Source organism: Ciconia boyciana, chromosome 15, assembly GCF_034638445.1.
Source record: "Ciconia boyciana chromosome 15, ASM3463844v1, whole genome shotgun sequence".
Taxonomy (NCBI): Eukaryota; Metazoa; Chordata; class Aves; order Ciconiiformes; family Ciconiidae; genus Ciconia; species Ciconia boyciana.
Genome location: NC_132948.1, coordinates 16990270 through 17009163, shown reverse-complemented (window position 1 = coordinate 17009163; position 18894 = coordinate 16990270). Strand labels below are relative to the sequence as shown.

Sequence of the window (18894 nt, the reverse complement as noted above, 5' to 3'; positions counted from 1 at the left end):
CCAAGTGCCGGCCTTTCCCAGCCCCGGCGGGCTGCTGGTTGACCACCATTTGCCTGCTTCGTTAATCTGCTCCCACCTGCCCGCCGCGGGGTGAGAGGGTCCCCGTTTTCACATGTCTGCAGGGGTGACACCGACAAGCGGCACCTGGTGCTGGGACGTCACCGCGGCCAGGGCCCCGGTGCCAGTCGGTGTTTCCATACCTCGTGGAAACACTGTGGCCCGGGTTCCCAGGCCCAGCCAGAGAGGAAACTCATCAAGAAAACTAATTGCGTGGCTCAGAACATTGCTAATAGCCCTGCAAATGACAGGTGCCTTTCGGAATTTGACCCTGGGTGTTGCTGCACCGTCAGGCCGGGCAGGGTGGTGGCTGTCCCTGCCAGGGAGCCCAGCCTGGGGAGGTAGCACCATCCCCGGTGCCACAACTCTCTTGGTGGTGGGAGTCAGCCCGGGTGGCATTTAGGATCAAAAGGCAGTTTTACCTTCAACACCCACTGTCCAGATTGAGCTGGAATTTCCTCCGATGATGGGAAGCAAAGGAGCAGTGTTCGGGCAGCACCAGGGCATGGCGGCCAACCCACGGCGGCTGCGGGGGTCATAGGGAACCAGCACCTTCCTCTGCAGGGAATCCCAGCTTTGCAGTAAAACCCTACTCAGTAAAAGCCAAAAGGTGGGAAGCTGCCTGGGAAGTTTTTATATTCCTTTAATTTTGTTGAACTAAAGTATCTGGAAGTATCTTACAACAAAGTGCTTTCCACTTTTATGCTACAATTTGAGTTTTCAAATAAAACATGGAAATTCCAGTAAGGACTATTTTAACCCAATCATACACTCCTCGTTTCCCTGTTAATACCAATTACTCACTATATCCAGTGGCAAACCTCCCTCAGGGGTATTGCCATGGATGTACGGCTGCCTCTGCTCTCACATTAGTAAGGGAGTCCCCATACCTGTGGGACTTACTAAGGCCGGGCCCCGGCTGCTGACCCGCAGGCAGGGGGACAGGGGCTTCTGCGGGTTTTCCTGGGCACCCTCCACCTCCAGCCCCACGGGAACTGTTGCCATGCTCAGGTCAGCCGCGTCAGGGAGACCCTATTTCCAAAGCTAAATGTAAAGTTTAACGTGGCAGTGGAAATCGGTGCCCACAAAGACCCCAGAGCTGGGATAGCAGCAAGCGTGAGCCGTGGCTCCATCGCCTGGAGCCGAGCCCTGCGGGGCCCCAGCAGGGCTGCGTGGCAGGGGACACGCGTGCTGGGGGACCTGCTGGAGTGCGCCACAAGCAGCAGACGGTTGCCTGAAGATTTAGGCCAAAATCCATTTTGCTAGCTCTCATGTGCTGCCAAATACTGCCACGATCTGAGTGTCCGTGGGGACCTGAAGCGTAACAACGTCCCCCAGCACGAAGGCACGAGTGTCAAACTCCCCGGCTTTGTCCCTCCCAAGGGACGCTGTGGGGAGAGGCTGTTCTCAGCCCAGCCGCACAGGCAGACCCCAGCTTGACCGAGGACATTCCTTATCCACCCCAAGCCCATGACACCCCATCACCCACATACAAGCAAATGCCCTGCGATGCCCCTGGCATGAGAGCAGCACTCCCCTCGCAGGCAGGGCACAGGCTGCTTCTCCCTGGCTTTTGACCCAAGAGAACACAGACCTCATTTCCCCACGCTGCAGCCCACGGCGCCCAGCCAGCTCTCAACAGAGGCGGGTCTGGAGCAAGCACGTGTGCCAGGCAAGCACCACAACCCACACAGCACCTCTGAGTAAACAGGCAATAAATGGCCTGGCCACACAGGAGCACAGAGGTGAAGGGTAAGAGGCACCCATTTCCCCGGGCTGTGCCGAGCACTGTAACAGCGGCAGACCAACGTTACGGCACTGGCGAGGCCACACCTCGAATGCTGTCTTCAGTGTTGGGCCCCTCGCTACAAGAGAGACATTGAGGGGCTGGAGTGTGTCCAGAGAAGGGCAACGGAGCTGGGGAAGGGTCTGGAGCACAAGGCTGATGGGACCTGGGGTTGTTCAGCCGGGAGAAAAGGAGGCTGAGGGGAGACTTCAATCGCTCTCTACAACTGCCTCAAAGGAGGTTGTCGAGAGGTGGGGTCGGTCTCTTCTCCCAAGCAACAAGCAACAGGACAAGAGGAAATGGCCTCAAGTTGCACCAGGGGAGGTTTAGATTGGACATTAGGAAAAACGTCTTCACCAAAAGGGTTGTCCAGCACTGGACCAGGCTGCCCAGGGAAGTGGTTGAGTTGCCATCCCTGGGGGTATTTAAAAGCCGTGTGGATGTGGTGCTTAGGGACACGGTGTAGTGGTGGGCTTGGCAGTGCTGGGTTAACGGTTGGACTCTATGATCTTAAAGGTCTTTTCCAACCTAAACGACTCTATCGTTACCCGATTGCCAACACCCTGGCCGAGCCACAGGCATGTGCAAGGCAGGGCCACCCCAGGCAGCCGCACCGGCCCCAGCCCCCAGGTAGGAGGCTGGGGCACCGGGGGCTGCGCTGGGGGGGAGGCAGGGGCAGCCCAGTGCCCCAGGCAGGAGGGGTGAGGACAGAGCGTGCTGGCAAAAGCACGCCGAGCACCTCTGCCCGGGGCGTGCAAGAGCTGCACGTCCCAGGCACTCCCAGTTTCCTACTGGGAACAAGTGTTTCTCTAACCAGTGAGTGCAGATCCGTGCCCAAAACGTGGCAGGGAACGGCTGCCATGCCCGGGAGGAGCAGAGGGAAGGGGCTAATGGGGACAGCAGCCAAACCCAGCTCTCACCCTGGCCTGACTCTGAGCAGGGGTTTGCAGCTGGCTGCTGTGGGGCCAGCTGCAGCAAGCTGGGATTGAGGCAACAAATACAAATATGAGGAAGCAGGAATTGCTCCATCTCCCCCTCCTCTGAGTGAGCGGATCCATTTCCTTTATTTTTGCAGAAAAATAGCCCAGTCCTCCAAAACAACAAAGTATCTCCAACCACAGCTTCCCTTCTGAGCTAAATAATCTGAGAAGTAGAAAGCAGCACAGAGCCCCAGCCCTTACTGGAACTCCTGCTTTCAGGTGGGTGCAAAGCTGCAGCCCCTGCACAGCCCCTGCACCACAGCAGGGGTGGCTACCTCTGCCCCATGGAAAGGCTCTTGGCCCTGAAGGTGAAGGGCAGAGGGAACCAGCTTGGGGCTCGGTGCCTTTGGGAAGTCCTGTTGCAGACTCAGCTCCCTGCCACAAGACACGGCTCACATGGGCCACAAGGGATCAGCAAAACTAAGTTGGAGGGCAACCCCCACCACTCACCTGGCCGCTCCGGCCTGGCTGTTTGCTCAAAGTATGGCATCGGGTGACTGTGAGAGTTTATCTTCTCACTTACTCGTCTCACCAAACCCTGTGTTGCTGCTTGTCTGCTGCTCAGCATTTTCTTACCTGTGCCCCACAAAGAAAAGAGCAGCAGTCATCCCTGGTGTAATCCATGTTTTGATTCTTTAAGGCATCTGAGCCTCCCTTCTCCGTCCAGGTTACAGGAACTCATCCCTCGTCCTCACTGGCTCTTCACTAACAGTTCTTGCAACTTTCTCTCTAAGAATTACATCCTGCTGTTCCCCAAATCAGCCATAATCCCCCCTCTTTCCCATCCACTTCTAAGAACAAGAATCCCTTGTGGTCCCTTATCTTCTTTCCCACATGGAGCAAGGAGCCAAGCCCCAAACTGCACATGCAAGCACCCACAGACTCTGCACATGATAATGTTACAGCCCCACATCACACTGCACGGCCCCAGGTCCACTGGGGCTCCCATGATTTCTTGCAAGCAGCCGGTAACCCACCGCAGCCAGCCCTGACACCCAGGAGAGCTCCACTGCTGCTGCCACTCACTGCCAGTCACCTCTGCAGCATTAGGAGAGCTCCGGGTGCTATTTTGGCAAGGCTTGGGCCTTGCACGTAAGAAAATGCAGATATACAGGAACAGCAAAAGGAAAATAACACTCTGAAAAACAGGAGGGGAAAAAAAAAGTCACAAGTCATCAAGACCAAGATGGTTTTTCATACTGGATTTGGCCCTGTAAGGCACATTATCTACTAGGGCTACAGCAGCAAACATAGAGTTTGCTGGCAACAAAGAGTTTACTGATGCCCTAATTAGAGATAGCAGGAGCTGAACTGCAGCAGGAGGCAGAGACCAGATGTTACAGCAGGCGTTACAGGAATAGCCCATCTGAAGAGCACTACAGCCCCTTCAAGAGATCCAGTTTTATAGCATTTCCTTGAAAATAAATTACATTCCAGCATACATGTGAAGGCCCTTCAGTCTGGCAGAATTGAGACTGTGATTTTAGTAGGGCTGTCTAGCTTAATTCACTTGAGGGCAAACACAAAGCCAACACTGTCCCACAGGATATTTAATGCAATACATTTTTAAGCATGAATTGCACAACATGGAACTAGTAATTCTCAGATATCATCTTCCTCTCTCTGTTACTCCAGCTACATCTTGGTACGAGCACGACTAGTTTGAAATGCCGTGGAAGCTGCATGCCCCATCCCGCTCCTGACCCACGCGTACACCCCATCCACGATCCCTCGAACACTGCCCAGCCTTTACGTGCATCCCATGCCCAGAAGAGAGAGCTCCCACACTCAGCAAATGGGTAGGAATCATCTAACAAGAAGATGGAGATCAGGCACCGGGCTTGAGACACACACGCTGATCACAGCCTGCTTCTGCACATCCAGCCCATATCCCAACTTCTCTCTGTGTTCCCATGCTCGTTCTTATCTAATCCCTCCCTTTCTCTAACCCTCATCTCCTCCTAAAATAATCCTCCTCTAACTACTTTTTCCCATGGGGCCCAGTCTTGCTACATTTGTAGCCAAATTTCGGGTTTCTGATACCTCTCACTGCAGCACCTCCACCTCGCCATGTTCCACACCCCAGGTGGTCCCTGTGCTCCTCCTCAATCGACTGTGAAGCTCAGCCATTTCCCCGGGTGCTCTCTGTAGCAGTCCAGCAGCTACCTGTTACCTGCTGCATCCGGCCAACTCTCGTGTCACGTCTACTCCTTTCTCCTGGTCTGTTCAGTGACCCAAACTGCAGGCCAGGGCCTGCCCATCTGCCTGCGTACCCTAACAAAGAGGTCCTACATCTCATGGAGATAAGCAGATCATGTGATCATTATGAAATAGATAACTAGTTTTTAAAATTACCTAAGAACTTAATTGTTATTTAGCCAATTCAGTCCTTAAAGAACATCTCTGAAAGCATGGAAACATTAGTAAATGGATTCCCTTTACATTCATTCATGAGTACCTGAGAATAATTTTTTTGCTTAACAAAAAAAAACTTAGCCTTCAATTATTTCTGAACTAAAAAAAGCAAAAATTACTAATTTCTTGCAATCACGAATCAATTGATTTTTACAAGGTGCACTATAAAAATTGAGCCCCCTGGAAGAGTTTTTCCACAGTCAGGGACATGAATTTTGGAAGTGACAGTGGAAACTGCGCAAGAGGAAGCTCTCCACCAAGACAAACACAACATCAAACACCCCAGACCTTACAGAAGGCTGCAGGCACCGCTCAAAGAGCTGCACAAGATTTTCCATGGATGTTCTCTTGGTAAAACATCACCTGATTATAGCAAATGTCAAGACTGCCACATGTTACACAGGCTGTCTTGTACTCAGGCGTGGTGCAAGAAGCGTACACATAAGGCTACGCCGGCTTCCTGCTAAAAGGTGCTCAGTGCTTCTCCAGGCTGGATCACACCACACGAGTGCTCATCCCACACTCAAAGGTCAGCTCATACTGGAGCAACCACACCTCTGAGTGCAGGCTATGTATGGTTAAAACTGCTCTTCATTTTTTTGGCTAATTATAAAAATTAGCCAAAAGTTTCAAAGAATGGGAGGAAAAAACAAAGAAAAGCCCCAATGTGGCTGTCAGAACTACCACTTCTGTTCTTCAGAATGACACTGTCGTCCATTCTGGTGGATGCAGCAGCATTGTCCCTAGCCCCTGTGTTGTGATCATCAACATCATCAAGTCTTTGGAGTCACACACATAGCAGCTGTAAAAATAGATTTCAAAAAGCTGAAATCAACACAAAGCAAAAAGCCCCAGAGGCTGATTACAGTGAAGCAATCAACATGCAAAACAGTAATCCTCAGAACCTTTTTGAGGAAGGTGTTGGTGTGATCCTTTCTCAAGAATACCAGAAGCCGGAAGTCAAAACCCAACTCCCCCACTGAGTAAGGGTTTAAGAAAAAGTCAGCTGCAAAGCCCACAAAAGCAGCCAATCATCAGAGCTACAAAATGGAGGGGCTGGATGAACAACAACGAACTTAAGAGAAGCCACCTCCTCTCCCTAACAAGCCCATAAGGGAAAAAAAAAAAACCATAAAACACAAACCAAAAAAACCCCCAGGTCCTGAACACAGCCCCGGTGAAGACAAGAAAAGCAGCATCCAGCATCCCATCCCTTTTGAGGAAAGCTGGCCAACAAAGGAGCAAGGCCACCATGCACCAAAGCAAGCCCACATGGGACTTGAAAGGTCATCCAAGACATAGAAAAAGACAACAGACAAAATTTCACCTAAAATGTGAATAAAGACAGGTACATTTTAGGAAAGAAAAAGAAAAACATTTAAGCTACTTCCATCCTGTTAGTGAAATTAAGGATAAAGATCATTTTATGAAGAAGGCAGAGCACAACCAATGTCTCTCAGTGACTTGATGTTAAGTTTTGCCCTGGATGACATCATCCAGTAGCTTTATAAAAGGGCTAAAAGGTCCTTCCAAGCGCCCTGTGTGGGGGCGGCTGCCTGTGACATCACACAGTGGCCAGCGCTGGGGTGCCCACCCACCCACTGCACCAGGGCAGCCACCATGGTGCATGGGCACGCCACCTGCCACCACGCATGATGCACACCAGCACCAACTCATGCAGGTCCCCCCAGCTCACCCACCATGGATGACGCTGTGGTGCTTGGAAAGAAAGGCTATAGCCTGAGCAACACGCTAGGAGAAGGCTCTTATGGCAAAGTGAAATCCGCCTACTGCGACCGGCTGAAACGTAATGTGGCTGTCAAGATAATCGACAAGAGGAAAACTCCTCGGGACTTCCTGGAAAGATTTCTCCCCAGGGAAATAGAGGCTTTGAGACGTTTGCACCACCCCTCAATCATCAAAACCTATGAGATTTTTGAGACATCAGCTGGGAAAGTGTACATCGTGATGGAGCTGGGGGAGAAGGGAGACCTCCTAGACTACATCAAGATCACGGGAGCTATGAAAGAGGACATCGCTCGCATCAAGTTTCAGCAGTTGGCTTCTGCCATCAAGCATTGCCACGACTCAGACTTTGCTCACAGGGACCTGAAATGTGAGAACATCCTTCTCGATGAAGACCTCAACATCAAGCTGTCAGACTTTGGCTTTTCCAAATCTTTGTCTCGGGATGAAAATGGAAGAACTATTCTCAGCAAAACCTTCTGCGGGTCTGCTGCATACGCAGCCCCTGAAGTGCTACAGGGCATTCCTTGTGACCCCAGGATTTCTGACATATGGAGCCTGGGTGTCATCCTGTATACAATGGTCTACGCTTTCATGCCATTTGACGATTCCAATGTCAGGAAAATGATCTGTATTCAGAAACAACACAGGATTCCCTTCCCCAACTCAAAATACCTGACTGCAGAGTGCAAGGACCTCATTCACCACTTGCTCCAGCCCAATGTGTCTCAGAGGTTGTGCATAGATGAAGTTTTGAAACACTCATGGTTGCAGACCCCAAAAGCCACGATCCCTTCCCCTCTGCCAGCTGCAGAAGAGGGTGAGTGCTCCCAAAACCTGCGTGAAGGAAAGCCTGAGCACAAGCAACAAGCCAAATCCCATTCTGCAGAAGGGAAAGGAGAGAAGGCAACGGGATCCTCTTAAGGATGGCTGGTTTTAACAATATCACAAAGTTGGTCTAACTTGTGAACTGCTGGCTCTCAACTTCAGCTTCTCTGGACCCTTTCACCAATAGTCTTCATCTTTTGCTTTACAAAGTATAGCAACAGAAGACACAGTACATTTGCTGAGGTGAATGAACAGCTTAACACCATTATTCTCAAAAGACCTGTCTCTGATATGGTTTGTGGGGATGAGAAGTTACTGTCAAAACACATTGGAAAGCTTCTTTCAGTGCTGCTGACACTTAACAGCTCTTACGCTCATGTTTCTCAAGTTCCTGACTACACCGGCTGCAGAATTCACATGCACATCAACCACGTTTTGGATTCAGTAAGTAAGAGGGCAGGTTATTAGGAAGTGTGAACTGATGTCTGAAACTGTATGCATACTGTTTCCATAACGTACCAACTCTCTTGACAGGCCCACTGTACGTTCAAGAGCATCAGTTTAACGTCCACTTAAATTAAAGAGAAGCCCTCTCAAATTCTGGGTCATGTCTCAATATATACCTGGTTGTATCCCCTCTTCTGCAAAGTACAAAACCAAAGAAGTTTGACAAGCTGGAAGAATGTCCAGTTCAACCTTTTAGGAAGGCTTACCGCATTTTATAAATAGACATGTCTGTACAGAAACGTATTTAAATGCATGGCCATCTTAAAAAGAAATATATCTTTAAAAAATTATGTAGTTTTCCAAGAGTCCAGAATCTTCTCTGCCATTGCAGGAAGCATCCTTTTGCTACAGCAGTCCTGTGCATCCCACCCATGCAGTTCAAAGGGAAGTTATACCACAGCAGGAGATACTCTGCTTCCAAAAAGCACATCCCAGGCTATTTTAGCTATATAGTCTAACGTAGCACTGGTCCCAGATCTTGTAACCGCTGGCTTCCATTCTGGCAGCTGTATCTAGACACCCCTTACTACCGATGGCTCACAACATCCAGTTTGCAGACAGCTGAGCACAGCCAGGTCAGTATCGCCTTGCTGGTGACTGGAATATTCAGAAGAAATCAGATGCCTTCCTTCTTTTAGGAAGCTGCAGTAAATTGTCTGTGATCGATGTAGTATCCTGAGATACCGGTGTCTGAGATACTGTCCTAGATTGTGGGGTGCTTGTGGGTGTATGATGCCCACTTGCTGGGGTCTTGTAACCAGGAGTTCCTGTGTGGGCTGGGGAAGGAGTATAGCTGGCTCGCAGGGCTTTGTCGGTATATTTACTTGCAGTCCTGTTTACTAGTCTTTGCAAAGCTGGTGACATTGCTGGGCTTAGTCCTTTCGGAGTGAGGCTGGAATAGAATAAACAGTTTTAGAAGATTTTACAGTAAAAATCTGCCATTTATCAGGAAGAGGATCAATGCTTCCACAGGCGAGCTCAGTGTCCACTCCCCCCACAGACCAGACCCACTGGCTGCAGAAGTCATTCTGCCTGCAGGTAAATGCAGCCTGTTTCTCTAGAGATACAAGTGACAGAGGAACCTCCTACATCCCTCCCAAACCTGAGTGGCACTGCCTGCCTTTTTCCTTTGAGCCTATTCCATCCCAGCCAAGCAAGCCTTATCATGTCTCCTCTTTGCAATGAGGCAAGACACCAATCCAGATGCATGGCTGGGTGGCTGTAGGGAAGAACAGTAATGCTGACAAGAGGGAGTATCAGGAACAGCCACCAGCCACCTTCCCTCAGGAATTAAGTTTTTTAATTTCTAAAAACTTTTAGTTTGACTGCACCTCTTCCTGCTTCCAGTACTCTTATCATTCCTCCCTTTCTACATATGTTGATTTAAATCTCATCAGAAAATACCCATCCCCAGTTCTGCTGTCAGAACAGAATTCTCACCTGGCCAAGTTTTCCGTCACTTTTCGAAGTGCCTCCTGCTTCTTCGCTCGGTTTTTAGCTGCCACTTCATTTGCCATCTTGAGTCCTAACCTCTCACGGCGCCCAGGCTCCAGGATCTATAAATGCATCACACAGTTCACTCACCAAGGCACTCACATAAGTGCTGCATAAATGAGTCAAAGCGCCTTCACAGTTGGATTCCAGCCTACAAGGATCTAAACTGGGGAGAACTGGGGTCAGCCCACACCCCTCTGCTACTATATAAAAGCCAGAGAGGACACAGCAAGACCTTCAACCTGCCTTAGCAAGTAACAAAAATGGTAAAACCAGTTCAGTCAAGGAAGCAGCCATTACCTCTGGCATTTCCTCCTGCTGTCTCTCCTAGACAAACAATGTCACCTGTGTCTTGCCCAGCCAGGCCCGTAGCCAGCCAGCTCTCAGGCAAACACAGACATTGCTAAACAGCAGGAGAACCAGTCAAGGGCTTTGGACTCTGACAAAACAGAGGCACATACAGCAAATTACACCTTTCTTAAACTAAGAGTCTCAGACAGCTCACATTCAATGACACCAGCAGGAGACAGGCAGCATGCAGGGTCAGATGCCATTAGAAAAGCCAGAGCGCCTTTTCTACTCTCAAGTGATACACCTGCCTCAGGCTGTGACAGCCAGAAGATCAAGGCAGAGGGAAATCCTACAATTTCTACCCACTCATACATCAAAATCAGAGAAATCGGGCATCTCTTCAGCTTCCTCTGAAAGCCCCTCTGTCTGGACCCATCATCAAATATTGAGCCTCACTTTCCTGCCAACAGTGTGTGTTCCACCTCAGGTATCTCCATCAAGTAGCTTTCATGTGGAGCCATGTCCACCTCCACCCTCCAAGCAGAACCTAGATTATTAGTCTCAAGGACTGGGAACAGAGCCCAGAGATGTGTCACACTCCCACAACAATGTTAATCTATTAGTTACTTGCCTTTCCCTTCTTAGTCCTTCCCCCCCACAAAAGAATGACATGCTAACTCCTGACATGAAATACCTTGAAGGCTGGTCCAGGTGTTCTGTCCACATACGGCGTTTCTGACCCTTCTAGACGCAAAGGGGTGCTTTCGATTTCACCCCATGTCATAAAAGGAGACTCGTTCACACCTAAAAACAAATTTAAAAAGTCATGCTCATGCAAGACATTTGACTATTCATTCACCACAAAAAATCCAGAGAAGCAAATTATGAGATGCAGCAAATATATCAACACACAAAGGAGCCCCTCCACTGCAGAGGAAATCACAGCCAATGGTGAACAGTAACATGTGGTTCCCATTAAAAGGGCATGACCTTAAACTCACAGGATTGCCTGTGGCTGTGTCACCCTCTAGGTTGCAACACCCAAGCACTGTCCTTTCCATGTGTTTATTTTTGCATTTGGTGAGCTTTTGCTTAGCGACACTTTCATTTTTTCCTCTACAGTACTAGTCTACCCCTCTGCTATTGTATGAAAACTCCCTGAACACAGGGAACTGTTTAAAAGCAGAGAAACGGGCAGAGGACTTAGGATACGTGTAATAGCCAAACGTACCCTCAATTCATCTTGAGGCTAGCCTGTACCAGTGACTGCACCTTGTCTAACAGCTACAACTGCAGAACAGATTTTAAGAGCCCGATTAAGTCACTGGCTAAAAAATCCTGCTGTCCAGCGTTTGTAAAAGGCACTTACAATGGAGAAAGAAGTGCCAAATGCCACCTACAGGCTTTCCGGAGGAAAAGCCTCAGTATGTTCGCCTTTTAGCATAACAAAAGACAGGGAAACATAATGGCTGGTGAAGAACAGCTAAAAATTCAGATACCACATTTCAACTGGAAGAAAAATAATCTGTTCTAACTGAAAGTATCCTGTGGCTAATACATCTGAACAAAAGGAATCTGGAAGACACAAGTGTATTCAGACAAAGGAAGAACCTAGAAAGCAGTAGACCTGGAGGAAAACAGTAGGTTAGACTGTGAAGGAAGTGAGATATGCCACATCCTTATGAGCCAGGCTGAACCATCAGTCGGCAAACTACTGGACACACAGACATGAATGCTCCTCATTTTGAAAAATGAGCACCTGAACTCGTTGGAAGGTTCATGTTTGTGAAATGTTTGAATTCTTACCTTTAAGCTCTAGAGAAGCATCACCCAGGGATAAAACAAGCAGCCACAGCACCACAGTTGCCTAGGAAGGCTCTATATGATTCCTAAGCAATGGCATGGCAGCTTGTTCAGGACCTCTCAGGTCCAGCATGACTTCTCTTGCCAGTGTATTGGACTAGGATTTAAGCACTGCATCGAGCTGGCGTACACGGTACACAAGAAAGTCACCAGCTCATGAGACACATACAGATAGAAAGCCTACCTCCTTGTCTAAACCAACAATGATACCCCAGTGTTGAACAAACAGAGCATCAAAATAGGTGCAGTAGCAGTCCTCTTACGTCAGAAAAAATAAGAAAACCCTCTTACCAGGGGCAGGAGAAGGGGTAGCCACAAATCCATATCCATTCACTTTTGGAGACTCTTGGGGTATCAGTTCTTTCCCATCTGGTCCCACTTTGCCCTGTTTGTACTGAAATAAAAAAAGACAATGCTATTCATGTGGAGAAAGGTGTGAGTCAGCTGCATCTAGCACACACAGAGTTCTCCTGGTTGACAAACACCACCAGAGGGCAGAGTCTAACAAAGGTTTAGTCAGAAGAAGTAAAATTATCCAACCTGAGCATTGAGGGCGGCCGCTTGCTGGAGCTGTGACTTGCTCACGGCTTGGCTAAAAGGGTCCTTCACAAAACGAGTGTTTCGATGGACAACTTCCCTGGGCTTCTTAAATACGTCATCCTCATCAGGTACACCTTGAAAAGCAAAACGTCTTTTAAGAAAGGACTCGGGTAACACTAGGCAGTGTGCTCTAAAGCTCCCGACCAACATGACACTTGCCACACATTCCTACACAACACACAATCCATCATCAATTGCAGTGTGTATCTCTAGCAATTTCAAACAAAATTTCCACTAGATATATGCTTTGTAACACCTCAAATCTATAAATTAAGATTTTTTTTTTTTTTAAGAAAACAGTCAACAAGACTTTCTTTTCTCTACTTCACTGGTTTGCAGAAATTATCAGTTTTACATTTATAGCCAAAAAGAAAACTGCATTTACAAAATGATGTAGTTTTCTATAGCAACCAAGGGACCAACAAGCCCAAGGAGCACTCTTCAAGCAGAAGCAAAGAATGAATAAAGATGACAAGAAAGTGCTCATAAATAAGACAGACCAAACTGGAAAGAGCTTTGGCTCCTGAAAACAAGTGCTTCTGTAATACAGATAATGAGCTTCTCAATGACAAATAGAACATGATCAAACTTTGCCATCAGAGGCAAGGTCCAAAGAAAGAAAAGGAGGAAAAAAAAAGAAAAAAAAAAAAGGCTTTTTAAACAACTTTATCAGTCATCTACAGAAGTGCTGTAAGCACTGTTTGGAGTCAACCTACCTAGAACCAATGCCTCTGCTAAGAAACCTGCGCACCTCACCTGTCGGATAATACATGAGGGTGTTTCGAGCTGTGTACTCCCAGGTCTCCAATCCGGCCTTCACATTCTCCAGAGCTTGCTGCTCTGCTGAAGGAAGTGCCAGGTTCTCATTTCGTCGCTGAAAGGGCAATGGAAAAAAAGTTTAAAAAAGAAAAAAAAAAATCAAGTCTGAAACAGACTCCTACAATCTTTTAATCAGGCATACACAACTTGGAGAGCTCAGTCACGAGCTCAGCCCTAGCACACTTTGCATCTGGCATGGCACAAACACTGTCTGGCAAGTGGCATTTTAGAAACAATCCTGATCCCAGGTGAGCTTGCAAACAACAGCTCCACATGAAGTTCTAGTATAAAATCAAGTGAGAACTACAGAATTAACTTCTCAGAAAGATTATGTTTATGGTTTTGTTTATTACGTCTTGTGACAACACTTGTGATGGTTCAAACTTTTTCTGTTTTTTTCTCTATCTACTCATCAAAATTCAAATGAAGCATTCATTGCTAAGTAAGGGAAGAACAACGTATGACACATATCTAATATAAAGGCAGTCTACAAGGCTTTGGCATGTAACCTTGGGAGAATATTTGTACCATCCTAGTCTCGTGCAAACTGCATCAGCTGAAGCCAGCAGTAACAAAAGAACAGACACTTCTTCAATACTTAGTCAGAGAGTTTTCAAACATTTCCATAGGCAGTACAGGTATGGAAGCATTTGACATATTCACACGATTACTTGCATGCTGTTACCAGCATGCTAGTATCACTGATACCAAAAAGAAACTAACAGAATGCAGTCAGCCACTGGTAAGTTACTCCATTTTAAAATTCTCACGCTAATTAAACTAGACAGTTACTACCAGAAGCTATATATTAAAGACATCAACTGATGTTGTCTTTAATAGGTATCGCCCATATACATTTAAATAGCAGTATTGTCACTGAATACGTTAAATGAGGCATAGCGAAGTTGTCTGCTACACAAATAGGCATGCTGTGTGAGGAAATGCAAGGTCTGAACAGAGTGCTGGCTGACAGGAAGACACACAACATCAGCACAAGACCGGCTCCAGCAACTTCACCTTGACCTGAAACAAACCCTGTGCTTTGGGCATGTTCTCTTGTTGCCTGCCTTTTAATTCTGGATGAAAGCATTTCAGCAAAGAAGATGCATAAGGAGCCACAGAGGACATTCGTATTGTAACAGACTTCAAGGGTTTACATTAGCTGGGATAAAAACATAACACCCACTCACAACAGCAGCAGCAAACACTCATGCGTCAGTGCCAAACTCCATTAAAAGGCACTGCAGCTCACATCCATCACCAATACATCTGGCAACAGTGCCAGCTGCCCACTGCCGATGGAGAAAGATTGACATGCCAGCCCCAGAACAGCTCCTGAACCTCCCATGAAGCTAGCTGAGGAAGATAGCACAGCCAGCCGTACTGCGTACAGTACTTTTATTTGGCAGCTGAATGGATTATTACTGATAATAGAAACAGAAAACTGAAATAAGAAAGACAACCTAACTGTGAATAATAAAGGGCTGACGGACAAAACAACAGGAACTGTTCTCAGCTGCTCTCCTTGGTATTGCTGCTTATGGAAGAGACTGCCAGGAACAGGAATACTTGCACTTAGTGCAATGCTTCACTGTCTCACAGCTTTAGGAAGAGACAGATCCTCAGCAACTGTGTCAACACTGTTCTTGAGTTACAGATGGGGAAAAAAACAGGACTGCAAAAGGAAGCAATGAGCTGTCACAGGACACAGGAAACTCAGGCTTAGCTCAGATTTAGATGTGACCACCCCATGCACCTACTATTCAAAATCAAGACCTTTCTATTCTTATTCAATAATATGAGTAATTCAACAGTCTAATGCAATAGCCCCATGCTCAGAGCCAACGAATTTTCGTCCATATCTATAAGCAGGATTTGAAAACAAAATGTCAGATAATATTCTGTTTAATCAAACAAGAAAGAAATACAGTAAAATGGTATTTCCCTGTTGTGTCACTTTGGAAGAGCAGAGATACAGCTGAGCCACCTCCCTACCTGGGCATACTCCTCTTCTGCACCGTACAGCCAAGCATGCTTGACTTTCTCCTTCTCTTTGGCCACTTCCATGATCTGCTCAAACGAAGCATTATCTTCACTTGTGTGTTTTGCTAAGAAGCTGTCCAGACTGGGAAGTGCATCTTTATCATCTTTTTCTGCTTCTCCTAACAAGAGGAGGGAAGAAGGCTGAGAAAGGTTAATATGTCCCTTTCTATGAGAGTGCTATACATAACTCTTAATCCCTTCTGACAGTGAGCCTTCTACAGACCCACTAATAATTAACATGAAGCTTGGTGAAAAAAAGATACATTCACGCAGAGTGGTACAATAATAAATTATTTTTTGGAAGACATATAACCAACTTGCACATAAAACCTTTTATGGCATTTATAGCTATTTGTTCTAAAGGGAAAATGCACAAGTGGCCAGCTGCTAGCAGACGTTTTCAATATACTATATGAATAGCTCTGCCCCTACAATCTTTGTTTACTTACAGAATCAATGTCAGGTGACACAGTGTGCTGGTTTGGGCTGGGGTAGAGTTACTTTTCTTCACAGTAGCTAGTATGGGGCTATGCTTTGGATTTGTGCTGGAAACAGTATTGGTAACGCAGGGATGTTTCCGTTATTGCTGAGCAGTGCTTACACACACAGTCAAGGCCTTTTCTGCTCCTCACACCGCCCTTCCAGCAAGTGGGCTGGGGGGGCACAAGGAGTTGTGAGGCAACACAGCCGGGACAGCTGACCCCAACTGACCAAAGGGATATCCCACACCATATGGTGTCATGCTCAGTATATAAAGCTGGGGGAAGAAGAAGGAAGAGGCGCACGTTCAGAGTGATGGTGTTTGTCTTCCCAAGTCACCGTTACGCATGATGGGGCCCTGCTTTCCTGGAGATGGCTGAACACCTGCCTGCCCATGGGAAGGAGTGAAGGAATTCCTTGTTTTGCTTTGCTTGCGTGCGCAGCTTTTGCTTTCCCTATTAAACTGTCTTTATCTCAACCCATGAGTTTTCTCATTTTTACTCTTCCAATTCTCTCCCACTGCAGGGGAGTGAGCGAGCGGCTGTGTGGTGCTTAGTTGCCGGCTGGGGTTAAACCATGATGCACAGGAAAAATTTACTGCCTTCAAAGAGATCAACGGAGTTAAGAATTTAGGCAGCCATAAAGAGACCCATAATTGAGAATTCACACACATGATGTAAAACATTACAACAAAGTCAACTTCAGAGTGATCATTTTCACCTACTAGAAGGTTAAAGGAAATTGCTTAAACATCTGCTAAATACCCAAAACCCTTACAGGAGACAGGGCTCACAAGAGTATTTTCCTGCTCCTGAAGAATTCAGCTAGAGAACCATCGTTCTCCTACCTTCCTCTGCAGCTTTGATGCCAGCTTTGGATTTATTCCCTGGTGGAAGACTACCTGGATGCACTTCTGGGGTTTCAAACGTGGCTGGAGTAACATCTGTGACAGAAAAAAAAAAAAAGGCTCACATGGTTACTAGAGCACGGAACAGGACACTTGCTGTGACATCTCCCACCATAGCAAGGGTCATGTGCCAAACAAGTCACAGAAGACATATCAAGAGAAGAAGAATTTAATTTAAAAGTCGTGAAAAGACTCTAAATATTCTATTCAATTCTGTCCCAACCACTGAACAAGATTTTGCTCTCATCCAAGACATTTTTCTCCTGCTGTGAAAAATTCACAAGGGAGCCACAGCCCGGTATATTTGCCACTCTATCTACAGCTTTAGCCAACAGAAGCAAGCAGCAGCATAACGATCCTAACCTAGGCCAGGGCCAGCACCTACAGTAGGGGAGGAAGGAAAATCACTTGGTGACACGTGCCTTTTGCCACAAGAAAGCCAGTTACCTAAACCCCACCGTGAGAGCTCAGCCAGGGACTGGGCTTCAGTATAAGAAACACCTGAACTTGAAGTGAAAGCAAACATACAACAGGATGTTGGATGCCTGCTAGGTGAACCTCTGATAATCATGAGCTTCCAACACCTTCCGTCCCCAATATATAAAAATCTTACACATCTGTAGATGCAACAAGAACCCCTAAAACTATAATAAGGATTCAAAACATAGCTTAGAGTTTCTGATAGTATAATATTGCACATTAGAGCATGTAACATTCCCTAGGGAGCAGGAACTTTGCAAAAGATGCCTACGAGGAATGGTTATTCAACAGCTGTTTTTCCAAAACCATTCCCTCAAGAAGAAATTATTAGACACCGTCAAAGAGGAATTCACCATCAGCCATCAGATACTGGTTTCTGCCCCATCCAGAATACTAATTCCCATGCAGTGTAAACCTTCATTCTTTAAGACAAGCACTGCCCGCACAAATTAGATAAACCAGAGCCATAATATTAGATGTAAAGCCCTCATGCCCCAGTGAGCCAGTTCTTACAGGGTGCCGGTGTGTCCCTCGATGATTTACCCAACGAGGAACCAAACTTGATAGCAATTTGTCTCATTTTCTCCAAGTCACCGTTTTCTTCAGCCTCCAGATACTCCTTCTGCGCTCGCAACTTCTCCACATCAGGAAAGAAGTCTCGCTGAATGATTTTCTCTAAACTCTACAAACAGAGAGACAACTACAAGGCCGTGCCGGGACACCTCGGAGCGCCGGCTCAGCTCGGGGCCAGCCGCGCACAGCGCGCGGGAAGGACGGGCAGCCCACGGGCGCTTCGAGCCGAGGCTGGGCCGGTGGCAGCGCGCCGACAGCTGCCGCCGCAGGAGGAGCAGGAGCCCAAGGGGCGGCCCCAGAGCTGCCTCGTCCCCAGGCCCGACCCGCAGCCGGGGCTACGGCGGGCAGCGGCCGCGCGCCGGACCCCGCCGCGCCGGAGGCCGCTCGGCCCGAGGGCCAGGAAGCGCGGCCTACCTCGATGTAGGCCTCCTCGTCCAGGATCTTCTTCGGGTGCCTCGGGGTCGCCTCCTTCCCCGTCGCCGCGGCGGTGCCCGCGGCGGTGCCCGCGGCGGCAGCGGACACCAAGGCCCCGGGGGAGGCCGCCGGAACCGCCGTCCCCTCCATCGCGCCGGCGCCCGGGCGACCGGCGAGGGGCCCGGACCCTCCTCAGCAGCCCTCGCGAACGCGACGCGCCGTGACGTCACGCCGCCGCGCCACCGGGAGCCGAACGTCCCGCCGCCCCGCCCAGGAGAGACGCACGGCGCCCTGCGCGCGGCGGCCAGCGCGCCCCCTGCCGGCCGGGAGGACCCGCCCGCTCCCGGCCCGTGGCAGCGGCGCGACCTGCGCCCGGGCGCTTGCCGGGCCGCGGGGTCTGCGGCCGGGAGAGCGGGCCCCGGCCCGGGGGCAGCCGCGGCGGGCGCAGCCTGTCCCCGCCGGTGCGGGCCGCGGCCGGGGCGAGGCCTTTGGCACCCTCAGGCCGCGCGTTGGCCCCCCCCCCGGCGCCACCCCCGCCGCCCTCGCCCCGGGCTCCCCGGGGGAGGCCGCCGGGTGCCGGAGGGCTGTGGAAGGCCTCCCCGCGGCCGTGG

General features: G+C 48.7%; 2 protein-coding genes across 2 annotated transcripts; one reads left to right on the top strand and one right to left on the bottom strand.

Moving 5' to 3' along the window:
* Nucleotides 1-6939: 6939 nt before the first annotated feature.
* On the top strand, nucleotides 6940-8005 carry TSSK2 (testis specific serine kinase 2). Its single transcript, XM_072880598.1, has one exon. The coding sequence runs from the start codon at nucleotides 6940-6942 to the stop codon at nucleotides 7906-7908; it is 969 nt and encodes a 322-aa protein (XP_072736699.1). The 3' UTR covers nucleotides 7909-8005.
* A 492-nt stretch (nucleotides 8006-8497) lies between these two features.
* ESS2 (ess-2 splicing factor homolog) lies at nucleotides 8498-18534 on the bottom strand. Its single transcript, XM_072880597.1, has 10 exons — nucleotides 18284-18534; nucleotides 17810-17978; nucleotides 16757-16852; nucleotides 15382-15548; nucleotides 13324-13441; nucleotides 12508-12641; nucleotides 12259-12361; nucleotides 10799-10908; nucleotides 9760-9875; nucleotides 8498-9211 (listed from the first exon to the last, which is right to left on the bottom strand). The coding sequence occupies exons 1-10, from the start codon at nucleotides 18431-18433 to the stop codon at nucleotides 8926-8928; spliced, it is 1449 nt and encodes a 482-aa protein (XP_072736698.1). The 5' UTR covers nucleotides 18434-18534; the 3' UTR covers nucleotides 8498-8925.
* Nucleotides 18535-18894: the final 360 nt, after the last annotated feature.

Bases quoted from the DNA above. Each gene is read 5' to 3' on its own strand.
- TSSK2 (XM_072880598.1), top strand. From the start codon at position 6,940: ATGGATGACGCTGTGGTGCTTGGAAAGAAAGGCTATAGCCTGAGCAAC.
- ESS2 (XM_072880597.1), bottom strand. From the start codon at position 18,433: ATGGAGGGGACGGCGGTTCCGGCGGCCTCCCCCGGGGCCTTGGTGTCC. The intron at 16,853-17,809 runs GTAAGAACTGGC...TTTCTGTCACAG, and splicing joins GAGGGACACACCGGCACCCT to ATGTTACTCCAGCCACGTTT. The intron at 15,549-16,756 runs GTAGGAGAACGA...TCCTCTTGTTAG, and splicing joins CATCAAAGCTGCAGAGGAAG to GAGAAGCAGAAAAAGATGAT.